This window comes from Nicotiana sylvestris, chromosome 8 (genome assembly GCF_000393655.2).
Source record: "Nicotiana sylvestris chromosome 8, ASM39365v2, whole genome shotgun sequence".
NCBI classification, from domain to species: domain Eukaryota; kingdom Viridiplantae; phylum Streptophyta; class Magnoliopsida; order Solanales; family Solanaceae; genus Nicotiana; species Nicotiana sylvestris.
Genome location: NC_091064.1, coordinates 199,914,133 through 199,937,872, shown reverse-complemented (window position 1 = coordinate 199,937,872; position 23,740 = coordinate 199,914,133). Strand labels below are relative to the sequence as shown.

Genomic DNA, 23,740 nt, shown 5'->3' with positions numbered 1-23,740 from the left:
TTACATGTGAACTACTTGTCCCCATTTCCCCTTCTCCTATTTGTGTTTGCTTCCCTGAACTATGTGTGATATTCTAGTTCTGAGATTGTCCTACTCACCTTCTTACAAAACTGTCACACTCTTCTATTGTTTTTCTTTCAAGAACTGATTCTATATAGATCATTTTTAAATTGTTTTTTTTTCTCAATTCAATTTCCTTAAAACTATATCACGCACTCTCACTACTCTTAGAGATTAGGTTCTACCCCCTTCGTGTAAGCATTGCTTTGAGTACCTCTGAGTACTCACTGAACTTTGATGCACAATGCTGGTAATTCCACACTGCACTTGTTCAACATTTTTTGGTAAATGTTTGGGTGCTGGTATTGGCCAGGGACCCAATGGGGCCTTAGGGAGCTTTGCCACACCCAGACCATGGCAAAGGCTGTGAAACTCGAAAGGAGTGAGGTTGGAAGATTGATCCTGGCTGAAGGCTCCCTGTAGAATAACTTCTTATTTTTTATTCTTTATTACTGTAATTCGGCTATCCTTGGTTTGTAATAATTTGTAAACGAATGATTGGGGTCGAATAGTGAATATGGGAGGGTTATGCATGCTTAGTTCAAGTAATGGGTAGAAAACATGTTTATACGACTTTATTTACCTACTTGCGCAATAGATATCATGTATAGGACATACATCTCACATATTAGTAATCCTGTTTTAGGTTCTTTACTTTCAGTCTGTTATTATACTCATTTCATAATCACGATTAGTTAATAACCAACAAGTAACTGCTATAAAATTACTGCTGCATTCTCATTAGCATTTAGAGACCATGTTTTAGGAGCTTCTGTGTGCATTAGACATCCTGTTACTTAGGGTTTTTATTTTTTCTGAGTTGTAATTGTTGAACGTCTCTCCAGTATGTTTAATCTAATAATACAAGTTTGGTTAACTGCGTCCTTTTAAAACTGGAATTAATATGCATGTTCACCCCTTTAAGGTAATTAGGCAACGCATACGACGCCTAGACAAACTTTAGGCCTAATAAGAATCGATTAATCATGTTTTACCGGTTTAAGACCAATCAGCCTCTTATAATTTTGAACTCTGCTGCTCCCATTCTTGCTGAAGTTCACTTTGTTTTTTTTTTAAAAAAAACTCCCGCTTTATCTGGAAACAAAATCTTGAAATTGTGCATCTATTTACTCTCACTGATTTTCTGGTTCTTGTTCTATTATGTTTTCAAACTACTGGGTTATCATTCTCTGCCCAGAATCGTGCTATTTTGAATACTTGTCCAGCACCTCGTCAAGCTACTGTCACTACTTGATTTTCAAAAATCATGCTTTAACGATTTTTTTATCTGTCGCTAAACTCAACTGCTGTTATCTATTCCTGTTTTCTGAAAACTCCTATCTTTGAGACCTTAAATGTGTTTAAGACGTGTTGATTACATGTTTGCTTGTGGAGGGATCTGTGAGCTTTTTATTTGCCTTTGTGTTCCCTTTATGTGTAGTCCTACTTGTTATGTATGTCGCTTAGCATTTTGTCCTTTAAACCTAAGGGTTCAGCCTAATCCCTACCTTGTAGGAATAGTGGTCCTAAATACCCTCTAGAATTTATAGGATGAGAGGGGTAATAGCATGCAATAAGTAACGATACCATTCCGCGTTTTAATACCTTAATGGGGTGGGATGGGTAGAATATGGATATGATGACCAGTGCGTTAATATCACGTGAGACCCCTCTTCTGAGGAGTGATTGCTAGATATTGCATTGATGTGATCCATATTATTTGTAAACCTAAGACCCCATTCCCTTTACTTGTTAATTTTTAAGTTTTCTTTTAAAACTATTTTTCTATACTCTCTACTTTTTCAACTCTTAAACTTGTTTGCAAAACTATGTGAAGCCCTTTCCTTTATTTTTCTACTTGTCTTCTTACAGTCACAATTGTAGCATGGCCGGGACCACACTAGTGGATCTTGAGGGATGCCTAACACCTTCCCCTCGAGATAATTTCTAGCCCTTACCCGAACTCTGGTTTTCCAACTCAAACTTTTCTAAAAAGTGTCCTAATGCACTATAATTATTAGGTGACGACTCTTCAAATTCCAAAACTCAATTCTCGAAAGGGAATAGAGTTGTCCTCCCAATGTCGTATACCCGATTTCGACCCATAGAAAAAGGGGGCGTCGACACTTACTTTGGGTCTTCCCACCATTTTGACCATTTCGGATGGCTCCATGGCCTGGCTGGGGTCAACTTTTCAAAAATTTACCCCTAACAGGCTGAATTTTGTGCTTATATGTCAGTAAATAAGCTTCTTTACTATACCACCAGTGTATTTTTCTGACGGGCTCAATCTTTAGGTGCAACATTGCCTTAATAACATGAGGGCAGGGTATCATAGACAAGTCCCACAGTCTACATGTACATCTATTTTGTTCTAGATTCACAGTATGTTTGTCTCCACCTTATGTGATTTCATAACCATAGTCACCATTGAAGTTCAATTTGCAATCATGTGCTATTAACCTATAGTCATTGTAAAGCTTCATACTTTATGGACTAAGATTAGCATTCCAACTTCTAGCTTTGTCTTCATATTCAGCCGCTCTTTCTATTACCTTGATCCTTATTTCCTCTAACATCTTGATAATTGGCATCTGCCTAACATTCAAAATCCATGCATTAAAGGATTCCGTAAAATTATTATCCACCATTAGATTCTTACACTGAGTATCAAAGTAGGCTCTATACCATGCCTTTTGTATATATAGTTTTCAACTCAAAAGATAGTTTTACTTTTAAAAATCTTAACACGTACGATAAATTTCTTGACAAGGAGAATATTATAAACGTAAAAAAAGATAGTATTTTTCGTCTATTCATGTTTATATTTGTTATAAATAGAATTCTATTTAAGGTGAATGTCTATATTTTAGAGAGATCTTAGAGATTTTATTTGGTGGCTAAGTTACTCTTTCCCTATAAATAGATGAGTCTTATTCCATTGTAATTAATCCCAAATCAATAAAAACTCTCTATTTTTTTCTGCAATATTCTTCTTCTTCTTTTATTGTTTCATAACAATATTTCAATAATAGAACAAGCCAATGTATGCCCACACATATTTTCTCTACTAATTTCAACATATGAAAGCTTAACGCTCTCATATATTAACCTTTCATATGTTGAAATTAGTAGAGAAAATATGTGTGGTCATACATTGGCTTGTTCTATTATTAAAATATAAACATGAAGACACGAAAATACTATCTTTTTTACGTTTATAATATTCTCCTTATCAAAAAATTTATCGTACGTGTTAAGATTTTTAAAAGTAAAACTATCTTTTGAGTTGAAAAACTTTCAATATATTTATCGTTTGGTCACTAAATTTTATCCTGTGGGGGGTGGTTAAAAAAAAATCTCAAGAAAAATCATTAAGAGGTAATCACAATAGTAAATTAATGGTTAAATATGTTTGATCTTTTTTTCCTCTTAAAGGAGTAACAAATTACTAGAAAATGGAAAATTTCAAAGCGTAAGTCATAAGCAAAGTAACAATTTAATAAGCCCAAACAATTCTAACCATTTATGAAAGATTTTCCAAATTAAACCCAAAAAGGAAAGAAAGCCCAACAAACTACACAAAACAACAAAAGCCCACTCCCATTATATACATACATTGAACCTTCCCTCACAGAATCTCCATTCGCTAGGGTTTTTAAGATTAGCTTCACTTCACTTCCCCTCAATTATCTGCCGCATTTTCTAGCTTTTTCACAAGTTCCCAACTTTTCATCTCTCTACATTCTTCACTTCACAATACCTTTCTCATAATCCATTTCCATGGGTTCTAAATTTTAGGGATTTTCAATTTTCTAATACATATATTTGTATCTCTATATATACATTCAACAAAAGAGTGAAAAAATGGCAACTTTAAACCCATTTGATCTTTTGGGTGATGATGCAGAGGACCCAAGTTTGTTTATTGCTCAGAAAGAGGCTGCTCCGGTTGCTGCTGCTCCTAAGAAAGCTCCAGCTAAGGCCCAAGCTCAACCGGCTAAGCCAGTTGCCAAGTTTCCCTCTAAGCCCCTCCCTCCTTCTGAGGCTGGTAATTTTTATTACACCCTTTTGATTTTTGTGTATATATTTTAATGGATTTGAGTAGTTTCATGCTATTTATTGGTTCACATTACACGGGGTCAGTGAATTAATACAGATATTGTAATCTTATGTTGTAAAGCTGCAGTCTTTATTTGATTGGATAAAGCAGTTAGTGAGATACCGCTCTGTTTTGGTTTTTTGAGCAATTTCTTTTGTCTCTCTGTTATTGTTGTTGAGTGGCTGTCAGGAAAAATTTATGTGGTTCTTTCAAGTATTTGTTGTTTCTTTGCCCTTAGTTTAGGGTAAGACTGCCCCGACTGTCCTACATAGTATGTGTTTGTGTCTCTCTTACATGGTTGCAATTCTAAGTTGGATAGCTGGATTGTATTAGTCATAGTTCTTTTCAAACTATTTAAACATTTCAATTTTCCAATTTGTATGACATTATTTCCTTGTAGGATTTTCAGAAATGTTTGAAATTATTAAGAATTTGAACTTTGATCTGATGCTTTTCTCAGTCTACTAACTTTTCAACCATTATGTTAATATTTTTTGTTTACCATTAGCATAATATTAAGTTATATTAGCATCTTAAATTCTGTTTCAAGTGCAATCTATTATATAAAACAGAAAGGAGGGAGTATAATGCTCCCATTGCTCATATGTGCAATGTTCTTTGAGCAGTGAGGGAGTCCAGGTATGAAGGCCAACGAGGAGGAGGCCGTGGAGGTCCGCGTGGAGGAGGTCGTGGTCGCGGCGGACGGGGACGTGGGTTTAACCAGGATTTTGCTGATGGTGAGAATACCTTTGGTAGCAATAATGGTTTCTCTGGAGTGTACAAAGCACCAGAGGATGGAGAGTCAGGAAGGTCCTTTGAAAGGAGGGGTGGTGGATATGGTGGACCTCGTGGGGGATTCCGTGGGGGACGCCGGGGCGGTTTCAACAACGAGGAAGGTGCAGAAGGTGATCGCCCACGCAGAGTGTATGATCGACGAAGTGGAACTGGACGTGGGTAAGTTGTTTTGCTGGAAATTCTTTTGAATGACCAAATCCACTTTCCATTTTTTGGTTTGGGATGGTTCAAATGATCTTAATATTGTTATATTGACAACTATTGGTTTCTCAAATGCATGATATTTATCTTTATCATTCTGTATAGGAATGACTTTAAACGGGAGGGTGCAGGTCGTGCGAACTGGGGAACTCCCACAGATGAGATTGCACCGTGAGCATTTTCATCTCATTTGGTCTCCTAATCATGCTTTCCCTTCTCCTCCTCAAATGACAATAATTGTTTCTTATTTAATGGTTTGCTCTTCAATGGTCAGGGAGACAGAGGAGCCTGTTACTGAAGGAGAGAAGATTGTTGATCCTGAGAAACCAGCTGGGGAGGAAGATGCTGGAGATGCCAAAAAGGATTCTTCTGCTGCCGCGCCAGAAGAGAAGGAGCCTGAGGAGAAAGTAACTGTTATTTTTTTGTTTCTACATGAGTTTCATGTTTCTTTTGGCTTTTTTATATTACCCAATGTCTTGTCATGCAAATTTATATTATACCATACTACCCAATCTTCTTATTGAAGGGGAGCCTTGGCGTAACCGGTAAAGTTGCTACCATGTGACCAGGAGGTCACGGGTTCAAGCATAGAAACAGCCTCATGTAGAAATGCAGGGTAAGGTTGCGTACAATAGACCTTTGTGGTCCGGCCCCTCCCCGGACCCCTGGGCATAGCGAGAGCTTAGTCTACCGAACTGCCCTTTTTTACCCAATCTTCTTATTGGGGGTAGAAGGTTGGTGTTGGTTTCAGCATTCAGTCTCTTGACTGTGGTGTCACTTATATCAGTTTGGGAAAGGAATGTTTGCACAATTTCCATTTTAGTCTACCCACTTTTTGGAGCCTTTCAGACAGTCTGTAATTAATATTGTCTAATGTGAGGTCTTCTGATGCATTTCCTGACTGTCTTTATCCTGTCAATACACCGGGAAGCCCCTTGGGATTTTATTATGGAATGAGAATTCAGAAAAGTATCTGCAGCTGTGGAGTTCTTTCGTCTTGTGCATTGATTAAAGCAATTTACTTTTTCAAATGTCAAATTTAACTGTTTATATCTTGTCTTTTTGCTGTGAGTAAATAGTGTAAAGAGGATCCTACGTTTGATAGATCGCTTTCATATTTAGATAGGGAGCTTTTACTTCTGTAAGTAGTTTTTTAATCAGCACCCTTTAGTGGTCTGTTCTAATGAAATTTCATACCTTTTTAGTACCCTTTCATACTTTTAAGATCAGGACTATAGCAAAGCAACCACTAACTGAAATTTTGAGGTAATTGTCACATAGCATCAACTGTTCTTGAAGTTTCTCCTCGGTCTCTTGTTACTACTTGAAAGAGAGCTGGAGAACTTTAAAGATGGTTTGTCCTTGTGATAAATTCCTTTTGGCATCAGTGATTATTTGCTACAGCTCCCACCTGCCAAGAATAAGTTCCAATGACGTAGCAGTGAACCAACTTTAGAGAATAGAAAATTTACTGAGATTATTCTTTGTTTCAACTGGGTCCCTCGCTTTAACTAAGATTTTAACTGGTGGAGGCCTGATTGATTGTTTGCTTTTATTTGTTATTTCAAGTTTTTTTATGAAGAATGGCATGGTACTGTAATTGACAGTACCTGCAGATCAGTATAATAGCTAAAATTGAGTTGGTGTACTGTTCAACGTTGATATAGACTTACTTTGCAGGAGATGACCCTTGAGGAGTATGAGAAACTACTAGAGGAGAAGAGGAAGGCTTTGCTGGCTCAGAAGCCTGAAGAAAGAAAGGTTAATTTGGATAAGGAATTTGAATCCATGCAACTTCTATCTAACAAGAAGAATGAAGATGATGTTTTCATCAAATTAGTAAGCAAATAGTTGTTGCTATTTTATTGTTGCTTTGATGTCGGTTATCAGGATCTTAATAATGCTGTCTGTTAGTATATTAATCAAGCTTGCAAAATTGTTGTTGTGTCAGGGAGCTGAGAAAGATAAGCGGAAAGAGGCAGTTGAAAAGGCCAAGAAGGTAATCTACTTTTTTTTTAATTTGCTGCGAATTCTAATGGATTGATATGGGACCACAGTATCTGGCCACATTATTTCTTGTATCTTGTTTGGTTGCCAAGAGTCTGTACCATTTCTGTATGATCCTAATTCCTACTATGTATGTACTCTTACTTTTTATTTTCAAGTTCTAACATAACAACTTGCGTCCGGGATTGGAACATTGTTGTATCCACCTTCGCTGTGTCATACTAATCTTTCTCCCAAGGCACTTGTAGGGAATATTTTTGTCTGAGGGATTCTATGTACATAAATAGGCTGAGGTATGTATGTTTGGGGCTTGCCAAATCTCTATGCTTGTAACCTCCTTCTCCTTCCCCTCCAAAGGCCATTTTAAGATCAGGGTCCAACCTTTTAAGAAAGGTTACAAGCACTTCATGAATTACATGGAAAAATTTCATATTTGAGGCTTACTAAATTGACGCATGCAGCCATTAATCTACAAGCATTTCAGTAGTGAGCAAGTTGCAGAAAGAAAATAGTAGTATAGACTTTCTTGTTGCTGTACTGATTCGACTTCATTGATTTGCAGACTAAAAGCATAAATGAGTTTCTGAAACCCGCTGAAGGGGAAAATTACTATCGAGGTAGGGGCCGTGGTGGCCGTGGTGGCCGTGGAAGAGGTGGCTATGGGGGTAACGGTGGTAATGGTGGTAACAACTACAGTGTTGAAGCCCCTAAGATTGAGGATGTTGGCCAGTTCCCATCTTTGGGTGCCAAGTAAGGTTCTGCAGAGCCAGCCATCTGAGCTCGTTCTCCATTTCTGCTTACTTGTATGCTCAATGATGGCAGATCATCTCTCCAACTCTTTTTTCGGGGGCTTTCATGTATTAGAATCATCTGAAAACTTTATTGTTCTTTTTAAGAGTGTAAATTTAGATGTCTCTTCTGGGGTTTTACACCCTTGGTCTTTCTTGACTTTTGACATGCATGAATACCCTTTCCCTTCATAATTAGGCTTTAGGTCCATTTTTGATTTAGTTGTGGGATCATTTTTGTTTTTGAATTTTATTAAAAACAATTTTGCTCCTTTGCAGTCATTGTTCTCATGGTTGTGTGTTTTTCTTTTTTACACATTGTTTTTCTCCTTGGGTAAAAGCCGTATAACTCAAATAGAGAAGCCTGGACAAGTAAAATGGATGTTCTGCTTATGTTTTAATCTTGAAAATTCACTAAGGTTAGTTAATCCGAACCCCTAGAGTGAGATCGTGATTCATCTGGATTTTTATCCAGTTCGTCACTGTACATTAATCCATAAACCAGTAAAATTGAATGTCACTATTCGTAGTATCATCCTATTTAAAGTGCTGAAAGTAATTTTTCTTCTGTACCGTTTTTCCTGAAAGTTTAGTATTTTGTGAAGATAAATTGTTCGTTTTTTAATTGCTTAAATAAAATGTATTTCTGTTTTCTTTGAAGTTATAATTGACATTAAGTTTTTGGTAACAGAAGAACGAGCTAATCTCTAAAATTAAGTTGGGAAACTTATCTCAAAAGACATACAATCTCTTGATATTAAAATTTGCAATTATCTAAGATAAAGCATTATGGATGCAAATAAGAGAATGACCAACATAGAATATACCAACAAATGGGCGTTGGGGCTTATTTGTTTTTGGTGCACTCACATAGACCCAGTATTTGCAAAGAATCTTATTAGTATTAGTGATATGTGTGGGTTTTAGAAAATTCTTTACTCTAGAGAACTCTTAATAATCAAATTATATACCAGCATTGAAAAGAAATTAATACGACGAACACAACAGAGTGGATATAAAGAACTCGTATAACTCTGAACTAATTTCGAATTTTGTTGTTGTCGATTGTTGGATAGAACAAAAACTAGGTATGCATATAACTTCTTTTAGCTATTTTGATTTTTTAATCCTAAACTCCATCATTCTTTTTTGTGTTTGTAATATATCCATGCACTCAAGGGCATTGACGGAGCTAGGGGCAAAAGGGGTTCACCACACACATATATATATATAATATATATATATATGGAAAAAAGGCAATTGTCTGGCAAGATCCGACTAAGCCAATCTTGATTCTCTCTGAATGCTTCAAAGAAAGAGTCAGCCAGGAATCCAACTTATGCGCTTGACTTCCTTGCTGGATGTGGAACCCGCATGTACGATTTTTAGGGGGATCCGGTCGGAAAATCTGTCGGCGCCCACCCAACTAGAGGGACTGAGAAATTAATTGAGTACAAAACTTATCTTCAAGATATATATATATATATATATATATATATATATATATATATATATATTAGATGATTGAAATTTTATTTTATTTTTTGAAAATTTTGCTTCCCCCCGCTATTCAAGGGTATAGTCTAATTATCAAGAAGGTGGGTGGGTGTAGCCAAATAACTACAGTTCCAACTTCCAAATCCACCTGCGGCTGTCTCATAGCTCCTTCCACGCGACCAAATATATAAAGAGCTCAAACACAACCAAGCATGACAAATGTACTATCAACTTCACTTTAGAAGTAAAATTTGCTCCTTTCCCTTCTTTTCTTTCCTATCATGCAAACCCCATAATTGTATCTCTTACATCTCCTTTTCTCAAATCCCAGATGACAATCCAGACCTACAAATATTTCCTTCACTTCCATCCGAACTGGTATCCCCCAGTAACGTAATAACACAATCAAAATTTTCAAGAAATGACCACTTCCCGTACAAAACCAAACATTCTGAGCTACCTGAAACTAACGATGTGGTATTATCAAACAAGAAAATTACCAGTTATATTCGATGTGGGGATTTAGATTCCGCGCTTAGAGTTTTCGAGAGCATGAAGGTTAAGACAGTAATCACATGGAATTCAATCTTGGCTGGGTTTTCAAGAAAACCTGGGTATATTGAAGAAGCTCGCCAACTGTTTGACAAAATTCCTGAACCGAATGTTGTGTCGTATAATACTATGTTAGCTTGCTATATGAGAAATTCTGATATCCAGGCTTCTAGGAATTTTTTTGATCAAATGCCGGTTAAAGATGTTGCTTCCTGGAATACCATGATTTCAGGGTTCTCTCAAAATGGGCTGATGGCTGAAGCGGAAGAGTTGTTTCGGGCAATGCCAGTGAGGAATGAGGTTACGTGGAATGCTATGGTAGCTGGGTATGTTGAGTCTGGGGAACTGGAATCAGCCTTGGAGTTGTTTAAAGAAGCTCCTGTGAAAGGTGTGATTGCTAGGACGGCGATTGTGACGGGGTATATGAGATCAGGAAATGTTGAAATGGCGGAGAAGATGTTTCGAGAGATGCAGGAGAGGAGTATGGTAACTTGGAACACCATGATTTCGGGTTACATTGAGAATGGGAGAGCAGAGGATGGTATGAAGCTGTTCAAGAAAATGATGGCATCGGTTGTAAAGGCGAATGACTCGACTTTGAGTAGTCTCTTACTAGGTTGTAGTAATTTATCTGCATTGAAATTGGGGAAGCAAGTTCATCAGCACGTCATGAAGTCCCCTCTGTACTTGGATATGACGGTGGGGACTTCATTGATCAGTATGTATAGCAAGTGTGGAGTTTTGGAGGATGCATGGAAATTGTTTCTTGAGATGCCAAGAAAGGATGTTGTCACTTGGAATGCAATGATTTCAGGGTATGCTCAACACGGGGAAAGCAAGAAGGCCCTTCGCTTGTTCGATGAGATGAGGAGTAAAGGAATAAAACCAGATTGGATAACCTTTGTTGGAGTTCTATCAGCCTGTAACCATGCAGGTTTTGTCAATCATGGTATTCAGTATTTTGAGCAAATGCAGAATAATTACAGAATTAAGCCAAAACCAGACCATTATACTTGTATGGTTGACCTCCTTGGACGAGCTGGCAAGCTAAATGAGGCTGTGGATTTGATAACAAAAATGCATTTCAAACCCCATATATCATTATTTGGAGCACTTTTGGGTGCTTGTAGGATCCACAGAAACTTAGAAGTGGCAGAATTTGCTGCCAAAAACTTGCTTCGCCTTGAACCTACCAATGCAGCAGGATATGTTCAACTTGCTAATGTTTATGCAGCCAAGAACCATTGGGAAGGTGTTTCTATAGTTAGAAAGTCAATGAAAGAGAACAAAGTTATAAAAACACCGGGATATAGTTGGATGGAGGTTGGAAGAGTGATCCATGAGTTCAGATCAGGGGATAGACTTCATCCAGATTTGGAAAGCATACACATGAAACTAAAAGATCTTGAGAAGAAAATGAAGGTGGCGGGTTATGTGCCTGATCTTGACTCTTCATTACATGATGTAGCGGAGGAACAGAAAGCGCAGCTACTTCTATGGCACAGTGAGAAATTAGCAATTGCCTTTGGTTTAATAAAACTGCCACCAGGAATGCCAATTAGGATATTCAAGAACCTAAGAGTTTGTGGAGACTGCCACCAAGCCACTAAAGTTATATCAGCAATAGAAAATAGGGAAATCATTGTCAGAGATACAACTAGGTTTCACCATTTCAAAAATGGAGTTTGTTCTTGTGGCGATTACTGGTAAACTAGAGAGAGAACAATTTTAATAGCAAAAGTTTCATTCTTTATTCGATAAAAGGAAAAATGTGTTTTTTCAATTGCGAGATGAAACTACTTCTCTACCTTCGCAAGGTAGGGGTAAGACTGCGTACACACTATCCTTCCCAGACCCCACTTGTGAGATAACACCCGGGGGTTGTTGACAATGAAGTTATTGCTAGTCTATTGACCATTTTTTTCTTAAAGGATATTGTTAGCCGCAGTTTCTAGCAACTATTTTCAGATGTTGTGCTGATGATAGGAGAAGTTCCTAGTATATATTTTATAGATTATGCATCTTTGTAACATACTTGGAGTTTTTTTTTTTTGAGTTATGACCAATCTTTGCAATTATTCATCTGTGATTTAATTGTCGCCATAGACTGTCAACTTCTGCAAGTCCATTCACTTTTCATATCCATGATTTCAAAAATCATCCTTTCACTATGGGTAAACTGGTATGATTAGAGTAAACCAATCTTTTATTTGATAAGAAGATGACTCTGCGTTTTGAGTATCCCTTAATCTATCCACTTAGCATTATCATGACGTATATATATGCGGTTCATTTTCGTGGCACCTATTAAACAGCCTTGCAAATTTATATGATACAAGTTATATCACACAAAAAACGAGAAACCAACGGCAAAAAGGATCGCATTATAGATTTGTAGTAAGACTCGAATAGTTAAACTTGCACATTGCAGATTAAATCATTTCGATGAAGGTCCAAAGAATAGAAAGCAAATACTAGTATTCACCAATATTCCTAGATTTTCTACAAATAGTTTATCCAAATACATTTCAAAGAATTGAGTGTTTTGACAAAGTGCCGAAAGAAAGTAAATTGTGATAACAGTGAACAGTCTTCCTATCAAGCCATTAAGAGAGACTAATTTTACATGCCACATCAGAATCATCATCGAGGCGACAGACCTTCGTCCTTGTGCTTTTAAGATGAGCAGCAACCGCTCTTCTGGTTGACAGGTTGTCCGCGGATCTGCACAGTTGGAGGCCGTGCATTGCTTGATGCTGGTTGGCTTGCCATTCTACAAATGCATAGTATAATAAGTTTCCACACAAGAAAAGAGCAAAACAGTAACTGTTATGAGTGCAACTTCAACTGAAAATTTCCAAACCTGTTCTTGATTGAAGCAGCCATAGCCATGAAAGCCTGTTCCACATTGGTGGCATTTTTCGCACTAGTTTCCATGAAAGGAATGCCGATCTCATCAGCAAAAGCCTACAACAGAAGGTTGACATCAACTACGATATACAACTTAACAAAATAGAGGCATCTTCGAACGCACTATACATGTAACTAATGGCGGGGGGCATAATTACATCAAGGAGTCTAAAAATGGAGTGTGGGGCAGGTTGATTACCTGAGCTATCTCTGTGGAAACTACCTTCTGCGCTGTGAGATCGCACTTATTTCCGACAAGAAGTTTGTTCACATTATCACTTGCATATCGATCAATTTCACTCAACCATTGCTTGACATTATTGAAACTCTCTTGATCGGTTACATCATATACAACCTGACAAAGATGCCATCAGAGTAAGACCTCCTGACAAATGGGATACAATATTGGAGAATGATATGAGGAATTGCATGACTTACAATTATGCCGTGAGCACCGCGATAGTAGCTGCTGGTAATTGTCCTAAAACGTTCTTGACCAGCAGTATCCCACTGCACATATAAGAGGGGAAATTAGGGAGTGTGGTTCGTTGTTTTTTTCCTTTTTGGTTATTATAAATAAATAACCAAACAAACATTGGACTACGTGGTGAAGGCAAACTTCTATTGTTTTCAGCACATGAATGGTCTACGGAGAATTAGATACTTACAATTTGAAGTTTAATGGTTTTCCCATCCTGCTCAACTGTGCGGATTTTCTAGAAGAAAAGAGAAGACAATTGTTACTAATATACTGCAGAACCATCAGTAGATATGACATAACACAGAATGGAAAGATTCACTTACAAAGTCAACACCAATGGTACTAATGTAACTCTCAAGATATGAATCATCCTGAAACCAGAGAGAAAATACAACGATAAGAAAAAGCCTACTTGCTTCCATAAAGATTGTTAAACTTTATAATTTTATTTGAGGGGCAGTCTTAAAAGCAAACGAACTACATAAATGACAAACTCAAACAGTAAACAAAAGTGTTACTTCACCCTACATAAGTTGAACTTCCACCACCCATAAAGAGGGCAATTTAAACACAGACATGAGACATCTGTGCGTGTGGATGTTAATTTGAGGGGAGGGGGGAGGAGAGAGGAAGAGGAATAACCAGCAGGGAAAGGTTACATTTTTGCAAAACTCACTAAATTGCGCAAGTAGCATCTACTCAACCCCTCACCTCACCCCGGGCAAAAAAGGAAGAGAAAAAGAAAGCAAATACAAAGGAAAAGTACTTTTCATGTCCAAGGAAAAAAGTTGCACCAGCAAGAAACTAATACAGAGGCACAAACGGAAAAGATCTTCAGATGAATGAGAAGAACAATGGTCGTAAAATTCTACAATAAACTTACAGCAAATCTCAAGAGGAGACATGATTTGCCAACACCAGAATCTCCAATAAGCAAAAGCTTGAAAAGATAGTCGCTGCATGTAAAAGCATACTGTCAGTTTCAAAAAGAGTCCAGAAAGCAATTCAATAGATTAATGTAGCACAACATATTGACATGGGCATGAATTTGCAGATATATCAGCCATAAGAATGCAGAACATTTTAAAGTTGATCCATTGAGTACGCATCTAAAAGGTATATTATTGCCCCCCCCCCCCCCCAACCCAAACACACACAAAAAAATAGATAAAAAGGGTACTGTTTCTGAGGCGCAGAAGATTGGAGCTTCATTTTTGTTTTTGATAATGATATAGTTTACTCAAAGTTTTTAGTGGTCCATGGTAAGTATTCATGAGAGTTCCAAATCCAACAATCATTAATGTTAACAACCACCACAGCAAAAAAAGCAAAAAACACAACCAGTTCCGTGGGGAAGATCCTATCCTGAAGTCCTACTATATAGCATGGATTGATCCTGAACTTTGACAAACAATAAAGCTTTCTCTAATGACTGAATGATCTATATTCGGCAGCCTCCTTACTTCAAATTCAGTTTCCAACTTTGAACAATAACTAATATTTGCAGCTGCTGACTCAGCATATTGCTGTTGGTCTCATCTGAACCCATTATTTTTGGAGCGGGACATAAATATGTGTGTACAATTCACTAAAATTGAAACAAATAATCGATATGAACCCATAACTTTAAAAATATAACAGGTTCAATGCTAGTAACATTAAAAGTTGAACCCAGTTAAAATCCTGAATCCGCCTTTGAATACGTGACCACATAAACTAGCTGATCTCATTAAGATAGAGCCAAAAAAGACTAAATCACCATAACACAACTAAAACTTAAGCTTAATTAGGAATAAAAATCTGATCTTTAACTATTTTCTAATCTTTCCAATTATGGTTTGGACAATTCAATTCCCAAGTAAAAATTTCTAAAACACATGATATCACATAATAATTAATAATAATCCAAGAAAAAAAAGGGAGGGTCAACGCAAATAAGGCAAAAAATCGATCCGTAAACATGATTCATGATCTAGAAAAGTCGATCAACCCCACATGCAAACAACCACAGAGAAACAAAAGAAAAAAACCATATGCGGTAAAATATCAGAAGACGGAGCAAACTTTGAAACTTTTTATAAAAATAGATCTCAAAAACCCATAACAAAAAAAAAAACAGAAGAATTTATAAATAGTAAAACAGCACAAGGTATTTGAATTTTGAATCCAAAGATGAAATTGATATAAAAAGGAACTTACTATTCTGGATTCATGATGATTACAGAAAAGTGTAAGATCGGTGAAGCGAGATGAAGGTACAAGCAAGGAAGCTGTCAATAAAACACGAATTTAAGATATTCCGGCAGGAGTTTGACCGGAGTAAAAAGGGTCGCCGGAGAATATGACGGATATAAAGAGACAGAGAGAGAGAGAGAGAGTTGGAAATGATGAAATAATGAGATAGTAAAACAAGTCTCAATTCTTTAAAGAAGCCTGAACTGTTGGAAACATTGAAGGTTGCTGGCGTGACGTGGCAATTAAATGGGTGCGTGCCACGTGTCATACATAATTACTAAATTAGGCCTTGTAAGTTGTACGCCTTCGTTGACCTGTGATTTTATAGAGTTTATTGTACTAATTTTATACATGACGAGATTTTCTTTTTACTAATTTTATACATCATTACGACCATTTTCACTTTGGAACTCTGGTAAATTTTGAGAAATCATGATTTTAAGCTTCAATTTTGTCCCAAATCTTACTATTTGTTAAATTATCAAAAGTATTCAGACATAATTTCACATAATATATATTAATAGTTGGTTACCATGTTTCCTTTTTATTTTATACATCACTATTCAAAAGACAAAAATGACTTATGATTTACTATCATGATGATCAAAAATAAATTTAGAGACAGAGCCGGAGCAAGCCTATGAGGCATGGCTTCAATCGAACTCGCTCACTTTTATTTAAATATTGTATTTGTATTAAAAAAATCTTTAAATATATATAAATATCTATTTGCAAATCGAGTAACTAAGACGAGATATGAGTTCCGTAAATTTTAAATTTTGGCTCCACCTCCATTTAGAGATATCACTGTTTAAATACCAGGAAACTCACAAAATATTTTTCTTTGATATTACTAACTTCCAAGTGCAATTCTTAGCCAAAAAAATAAAATAAATTCCAAGTGCAATTAAAGGGTATGTTGGTAATTTAGTAGTTAGTACAACCAAGTAATTAAGGCTTCTGCCTTCTGGGAAATTATGGGTAGTAGATAGCTGGAATTTCTTAGAAGCGTCATTGACGTGTACGCATCGGCCCACGTTGTTATTCTGCGTAATTAAAAGCCGACAAATATGGTAAAATTCACATTGCCCCTATCAAGTTTGCTAAATGAACTATGAAATCCCTAAACTTTTCGTGAAAAGGCGTTTGGATAATTTTGACTTAGAAGTTAAAAAGATGAGTACGTAATTGAAATTGAAGCTAGAGAAGTTTGTGAAAATTGAAATTGAGCTTTGACATAAACTTCACATTAAAAAAATGTTTATCAAGTTGAAAAGTCATCAAGGGAAATCAGTATTTTTCTCCAAATACATTTTTAATTCAATATTTTATATTTCACTTAAAATTCAGATATTAAAACAATAATTATGTCCATCATCATGTATCAATTTCTTCCACTTTTTTGGTGTCAACAAGCTTTCTTTTTCCAGTATAAAAAAGACAACTTTTAGTTGAAATTATTAGATTCTCCAGTATGAAAAGTTTCTCTCACGTGGAAGGAGAATAAGACAGCAATAAACAAAAATAGTACCATAAGAATAAAGGGATTCGTGGAATCTTTCGAATTGGAAGAAATTATTGGTCGGAAATCAATTCTTATGACTTCTAATGGGAACAAATTTAATGAAAGCTAGATATTTGATTGTAAGTTTCTAAATAAATTAATATTATTCTTAGTGAGCTGAGTTTTTAAGTTAAAATATATTTTAATAACCAAGTCACTACCGAGACTATGGAATTAATGGAAAGAAGATGTTAAACTTGTACACAATGACATTCCCTTGTAACTTGAATATCATGTTAATGTAAAGGTTTACATATAATCAAAGAGAAGTTATACAGATTTGGAGTTACAATATGCAATCGTAAAATCAATCTAGAAACGAAAAAATATCCGGACAAAATTTTAATAAAACTCATGTAGTAGCTTTTATTGAGTCACTATTTTAAGTTTCATTAAGTTCTACACCTATGTTTGTTACCGGCGTGTGACTCCAGCCCAATCCAACAAAGGAAAGCAACTGGCCCACTAGTGTTAGTAAAGAGAACCAGTCCACTTATACATTTATCTACATTGTACATTTTTTACTTGTATTTTTATTTTTATATACTTGTAAATATAAAAGAACAATATCTGGGAAGTGAATCAGTTTTTGGTCAATGGTCATTTTGACCAGCTCACATTTTCTCTCGAACCTTCTGTATCTCTCTTCTCTCTTCTTTCAATGTTAGGGTTTTCTCTTCATTTGTTCTGCCCTAGCTAATCTCTATACCAAGTTAACATGGTATCAGAGCGGGGATTTAGATTCCTCTCATCGTGAGCTCTCTTCCGATTATACGCTTGCCGGAAGATTTTCTCGTTTTGCTTTTGGTTGAAATCAGAGGTAGTTGAAGCAGTACTGTGTTCTTTCACCAGAGAAAATTGGGACTTTTCAGCTTCGATCCTTCGTTGAGGTATATCTTCTCTGAATTTTTGGTTTTCACGAAGGTGCTGTTACATTTGGGAGCAAAAATCATGTCTAGGATTTGCGATTAGACGAGACCTTACTTCTCCGGGTTTTCAGAAGAAGGCTGGTATATTCTCACCTATCTGCATGTCTTGATTTTCTGTTGATTGCAACTCCGTTTTACCTCTGTTTGTTATTAGTCGACTTTTATTTTTTATATTGTGAACTCGTTCAGATTGCAACTATTTCTGATGGGTAGTATATTGAATAATGATGATGTGTCTTCGACTTCTGATGGTTTTGTTCCTTTTTCACTGGATCTATCTCACCCTCTCTATATTCACCCGTCTGATAACCCTGGTAGTCAATTGGTGTTTGAGCCATTCAATGGGTCTGGGTTTGTACTTTGAAGAAGTAATATGATCACTTCTCTCTCTGCAAAGAATAAATTAGGGTTAGTAGATGGTAGAATTTTTTAGCCCACATCAAACTCCCCTTACTATGCATATTGGGAAAGATGTAATGACATGGTCAAGGCATGGACGACAAATTCAGTATCTAGAGATATTGCTACGAGTGTGATGTGTTTTAGGACTGCTAAGGAAGTATGGAAAGACGTCAATGATAGGTTTGGGCAGTCAAATGGGTCTAAGTACATCTAACTTCAAAGGGAAATTCATTCTACTACTCATGGGTCTTCTGACATAGCATCTTACTTTACAAAGATGAGAAGCCCCCGGGATGAGCTACATTCCTCATATGTAGGACCTGTATGCTCTTGTGGTGCCTTTCCCAAATTCATAGAAGATCAACAATTATTCCAATTTCTAAATGGTTTAAATGAGTTCTATTCAAATGTAAAAAGTGCTATTATGATGATGAACCCTCTTCCACCAGTGAGCAAGGCTTATTCTCTTCTTCAACATGATGAAAGTCAAAAGGAAGCTCATTCTTCTATCCTAAGTCTTTCTGGAGATACATCATCCTTCCTAGTTTCTACGGATCATCAAATGGGAACAGGGCCTTCAGTCAAAAGGTAAAATTTGAATCCAGGAGGTCTAACACAAATGTTTCTTGCAAATATTGCAAGAAACCTGGGCACACTGTGGACAAATGTTATAGGCTCCATGGATTTCCTCTAGACGTCAAGTTCACAAAGAACAAGAAGTCTGCTTCATGTGTCCAACCTAAACATTCTTTTACTCCCTCTACACCTTTGCATTCTGCTCCAACTATACAGTTTCCTGAATCATCAGCTCATGATTTTACTAAAGAGCAGTACCAACATCTCCTCGCTCTATTTCAGAAGGCTCAACTATCTTCAGGGTCAACTCATGATGATTCTAGTGTGGACAATACTACATTTGCCCATTTTGCAGGTTTGTTTAGTAGTTATGCTGTAAGTTCTATGGACTCTCATGTATGTGCTTCATCATAGTTAAAAATAAATCCTTGGATATTAGATATATGTGCAACTAACCATATGACTCCACATAAACACTTACTCTTTAATGTGAAACCTTGAACTAAACCATTTATTCTCACTTTGCCAAATGGATATAAAGCCAAAGTAGTTTCCACTGGATCTTTACATCTCAGATTTGATATAGTCTTACTTCATGTCCTCCTTGTTCCTTCCTTTCAATTTAATCTGATTTCTGTACACCAACTCATCTGTCAATTAGATTGTTCAGTTTTATTTACCAAATCAATTTGTTCTTTACAGGCTCTTCTCTGAAGAGGCCACTGAAAAATGGTAAGGCTGCAAGAAGGCTATACTACCTATATCCAGATGATGATCTTTTTCCTGTTAAATCCACTTCCATGTCTGCTTCTCATTCATCTGTTAGTTTACCTGTTAGTTTACCTGTTTTTGTTCCTTCTGTTAACACTAGTCATGTAGTAGATCATGTTATTGATGTTGTCTCTTGTAATCACACATCTACCTCTAATAAAGTGGATTTGTTTTGGCATCAAAGATTGAGGCATATGCATTTCCATAAAATAAAGTCCATGATATATTTGTCTGATAAAATATCACCTAAACAATCTTTCTTGTGTTCTATTTGTCCAATGGCTAGAAAACAAAGACTGTCTTTTCCTGAGAGTGTTATACATTCTACTGTCCCACTTCAATTAGTCCATATTGATATTTGGGGTCCTTATAATACTAAAACTTACAATGAGTTCAGATATTTCTTGACCATAGTAAATGACTATACAAGGGCTACTTGGACTCACCTTCTTTCTTGTAAAAGCAATGTACTTTCCATCATTAAGGCTTTTACAACCACCATCAAAGTGCATTTTAAATCCCCTATTAAAACTTTTAGGTCAGACAATGCTCTTGAACTTGGGGACAGTTCTGAAGGAACTCATTTCTTTAATAGTGAAGGGATTTTAGACAAAACTGCCATTTCACACACTCCTTAACAGAATGGAGTTGTAGAAAGAAAACACAAACATCTACTTGAGGTGTCCAGAGCTCTTCTTTTCCAATCTAATCTTCCTTCTAAATATTAGGGTGATTGTGTCCTAAATGCAACTTACCTCATCAATAGAATGCCTTCATCTGTCATTCAGAACCTTTCACCCTATGAAAAATTACATGGAATTCTTCCATCCTATGAACACCTCAAGTCCTTTGAGTGCCTATGTTTTGCCACCTCTCCCAAACTATTTTGCCACCTCTCCCAGGAGTAGGCAGAGGAAATAGAACAGGAGAGGAATCAGACTTGTAGGGAAACACATGTTCATAGAAAACAACATCCCTAGAAAAGAAAATGGAGTGATTGGAAATGTTAAGAAGCTTATAGCCCTTTTTGCCACAGGGATAACCCAAAAAAATAGAGGGTATGGCTCAACTATCTTCTGGGTCAACTCATGATGATTCTAGTGTGGACAATACTACATTTGCCCATTTTGCAGGTTTGTTTAGTAGTTATGCTGTAAGTTCTATGGACTCTCATGTATGTGCTTCATCATAGTTAAAAATAAATTCTTGGATATTAGATACATGTGCAACTAACCATATGACTCCACATAAACACTTACTCTTTAATGTGAAACCTTTAACTAAACCATTTATTCTCACTTTGCCAAATGGATATAAAGCCAAAGTAGTTTCTACTGGATCTTTACATCTCAGATTTGATATAGTCTTACTTCATGTCCTCCTTGTTCCTTCCTTTCAATTTAATCTGATTTCTGTACACCAACTCATCTGTCAATTATATTGTTCAGTTTTATTTACCAAATCAATTTGTTCTTTACAGGGCCCTTCTCTGAAGAGGCCACTGAAAATTGGTAAGGCTGCAGGAAGGCTATACTACCTATATCCAGATGATGATATTTTTCCTGTTACATCCACTTCCATGTCTGCTTCTCATTCATCTGTTAGTTTACCTGTTTTTGTTCCTTCTGTTAACACTAGTCATGTAGTAGATCATGTTATTGATGTTGTCTCTTGTAATCACACATCTACCTCTAATAAAGTGGATTTGTTTTGGCATCAAAGATTGAGGCATATGCATTTCCACAAAATAAAGTCCATGATATATTTGTCTGATAAAATATCACCTAAACAATCTTTCTTGTGTTCTATTTGTCCAATGGCTAGAAAACAAAGACTGTCTTTTCCTGAGAGTGTTATACATTCTACTGTCCCACTTCAATTAGTCCATATTGATATTTGGGGTCCTTATAATACTAAAACTTACAATGAGTTCAGATATTTCTTGACCATAGTAAATGACTATACAAGGGCTACTTGGACTCACCTTCTTTCTTGTAAAAGCAATGTACTTTCCATCATTAAGGCTTTTACAACCACCATCAAAGTGCATTTTAAATCCCCTATTAAAACTTTTAGGTCAGACAATGCTCTTGAACTTGGGGACAGTTCTGAAGGAACTCATTTCTTTAATAGTGAAGGGATTTTAGACAAAACTGCCATTTCACACACTCCTTAACAGAATGGAGTTGTAGAAAGAAAACACAAACATCTACTTGAGGTGTCCAGAGCTCTTCTTTTCCAATCTAATCTTCCTTCTAAATATTAGGGTGATTGTGTCCTAAATGCAACTTACCTCATCAATAGAATGCCTTCATCTGTCATTCAGAACCTTTCACCCTATGAAAAATTACATGGAATTCTTCCATCCTATGAACACCTCAAGTCCTTTGAGTGCCTATGTTTTGCCACCTCTCCCAAACTATTTTGCCACCTCTCCCAGGAGTAGGCAGAGGAAATAGAACAGGAGAGGAATCAGACTTGTAGGGAAACACATGTTCATAGAAAACAACATCCCTAGAAAAGAAAATGGAGTGATTGGAAATGTTAAGAAGCTTATAGCCCTTTTTGCCACAGGGATAACCCAAAAAAATAGAGGGTATGGCTCAACTATCTTCTGGGTCAACTCATGATGATTCTAGTGTGGACAATACTACATTTGCCCATTTTGCAGGTTTGTTTAGTAGTTATGCTGTAAGTTCTATGGACTCTCATGTATGTGCTTCATCATAGTTAAAAATAAATTCTTGGATATTAGATACATGTGCAACTAACCATATGACTCCACATAAACACTTACTCTTTAATGTGAAACCTTTAACTAAACCATTTATTCTCACTTTGCCAAATGGATATAAAGCCAAAGTAGTTTCCACTGGATCTTTACATCTCAGATTTGATATAGTCTTACTTCATGTCCTCCTTGTTCCTTCCTTTCAATTTAATCTGATTTCTGTACACCAACTCATCTGTCAATTATATTGTTCAGTTTTATTTACCAAATCAATTTGTTCTTTACAGGGCCCTTCTCTGAAGAGGCCACTGAAAATTGGTAAGGCTGCAGGAAGGCTATACTACCTATATCCAGATGATGATATTTTTCCTGTTACATCCACTTCCATGTCTGCTTCTCATTCATCTGTTAGTTTACCTGTTTTTGTTCCTTCTGTTAACACTAGTCATGTAGTAGATCATGTTATTGATGTTGTCTCTTGTAATCACACATCTACCTCTAATAAAGTGGATTTCTTTTGGCATCAAAGATTGAGGCATATGCATTTCCACAAAATAAAGTCCATGATATATTTGTCTGATAAAATATCACCTAAACAATCTTTCTTGTGTTCTATTTGTCCAATGGCTAGAAAACAAAGACTGTCTTTTCCTGAAAGTGTTATACATTCTACTGTCCCACTTCAATTAGTCCATATTGATATTTGGGGTCCTTATAATACTAAAACTTACAATGAGTTCAGATATTTCTTGACCATAGTAAATGACTATACAAGGGCTACTTGGACTCACCTTCTTTCTTGTAAAAGCAATGTACTTTCCATCATTAAGGCTTTTACAACCACCATCAAAGTGCATTTTAAATCCCCTATTAAAACTTTTAGGTCAGACAATGCTCTTGAACTTGGGGACAGTTCTGAAGGAACTCATTTCTTTAATAGTGAAGGGATTTTACACCAAACTGCCATTTCACACACTCCTTAACAGAATGGAGTTGTAGAAAGAAAACACAAACATCTACTTGAGGTGTCCAGAGCTCTTCTTTTCCAATCTAATCTTCCTTCTAAATATTAGGGTGATTGTGTCCTAAATGCAACTTACCTCATCAATAGAATGCCTTCATCTGTCATTCAGAACCTT

General features: G+C 36.3%; 4 protein-coding genes across 4 annotated transcripts; 3 read left to right on the top strand and 1 right to left on the bottom strand.

Annotated features, from left to right (window-relative positions):
* Positions 1-3,695: 3,695 nt before the first annotated feature.
* Positions 3,696-8,231, top strand: LOC104217876 (RGG repeats nuclear RNA binding protein A-like). Its single transcript, XM_009768206.2, has 7 exons — positions 3,696-4,111; positions 4,789-5,116; positions 5,264-5,329; positions 5,433-5,565; positions 6,839-6,997; positions 7,110-7,157; positions 7,728-8,231. The coding sequence occupies exons 1-7, from the start codon at positions 3,928-3,930 to the stop codon at positions 7,917-7,919; spliced, it is 1,110 nt and encodes a 369-aa protein (XP_009766508.1). The 5' UTR covers positions 3,696-3,927; the 3' UTR covers positions 7,920-8,231.
* A 1,292-nt stretch (positions 8,232-9,523) lies between these two features.
* On the top strand, positions 9,524-12,014 carry LOC104217875 (pentatricopeptide repeat-containing protein At4g16835, mitochondrial). The gene has a single exon (XM_009768205.2). It carries the CDS (start codon positions 9,670-9,672, stop codon positions 11,710-11,712), a length of 2,043 nt encoding a protein of 680 aa, XP_009766507.1. The 5' UTR covers positions 9,524-9,669; the 3' UTR covers positions 11,713-12,014.
* Positions 12,015-12,411: 397 nt separating this feature from the next.
* On the bottom strand, positions 12,412-15,810 carry LOC104217872 (GTP-binding protein YPTM2). Its single transcript, XM_009768204.2, has 8 exons — positions 15,593-15,810; positions 14,277-14,349; positions 13,717-13,764; positions 13,581-13,628; positions 13,351-13,422; positions 13,112-13,267; positions 12,866-12,969; positions 12,412-12,775 (listed from the first exon to the last, which is right to left on the bottom strand). The coding sequence occupies exons 1-8, from the start codon at positions 15,604-15,606 to the stop codon at positions 12,679-12,681; spliced, it is 612 nt and encodes a 203-aa protein (XP_009766506.1). The 5' UTR covers positions 15,607-15,810; the 3' UTR covers positions 12,412-12,678.
* Positions 15,811-18,800: 2,990 nt separating this feature from the next.
* Positions 18,801-20,508, top strand: LOC138876232 (uncharacterized). Its single transcript, XM_070155136.1, has 3 exons — positions 18,801-19,111; positions 19,198-19,454; positions 19,802-20,508. Exons 1-3 carry the CDS (start codon positions 18,801-18,803, stop codon positions 20,506-20,508), a joined length of 1,275 nt encoding a protein of 424 aa, XP_070011237.1.
* The last annotated feature ends 3,232 nt before the right edge of the window (positions 20,509-23,740 follow it).

Bases quoted from the DNA above. Each gene is read 5' to 3' on its own strand.
- LOC138876232 (XM_070155136.1), top strand. From the start codon at position 18,801: ATGAGAAGCCCCCGGGATGAGCTACATTCCTCATATGTAGGACCTGTA. The intron at 19,112-19,197 runs GTAAAATTTGAA...CAAATGTTATAG, and splicing joins ACAGGGCCTTCAGTCAAAAG to GCTCCATGGATTTCCTCTAG. The intron at 19,455-19,801 runs GTTTGTTTAGTA...TGTTCTTTACAG, and splicing joins TACATTTGCCCATTTTGCAG to GCTCTTCTCTGAAGAGGCCA.
- LOC104217876 (XM_009768206.2), top strand. From the start codon at position 3,928: ATGGCAACTTTAAACCCATTTGATCTTTTGGGTGATGATGCAGAGGAC. The intron at 5,566-6,838 runs GTAACTGTTATT...CTTACTTTGCAG, and splicing joins AGAAGGAGCCTGAGGAGAAA to GAGATGACCCTTGAGGAGTA. The intron at 6,998-7,109 runs GTAAGCAAATAG...TTGTTGTGTCAG, and splicing joins ATGATGTTTTCATCAAATTA to GGAGCTGAGAAAGATAAGCG.
- LOC104217872 (XM_009768204.2), bottom strand. The intron at 13,268-13,350 runs GTAAGTCATGCA...CATCTTTGTCAG, and splicing joins GCGGTGCTCACGGCATAATT to GTTGTATATGATGTAACCGA. The intron at 12,776-12,865 runs GTTTGGAAATTT...ATGCATTTGTAG, and splicing joins GCTGCTTCAATCAAGAACAG to AATGGCAAGCCAACCAGCAT.
- LOC104217875 (XM_009768205.2), top strand. From the start codon at position 9,670: ATGTACTATCAACTTCACTTTAGAAGTAAAATTTGCTCCTTTCCCTTC.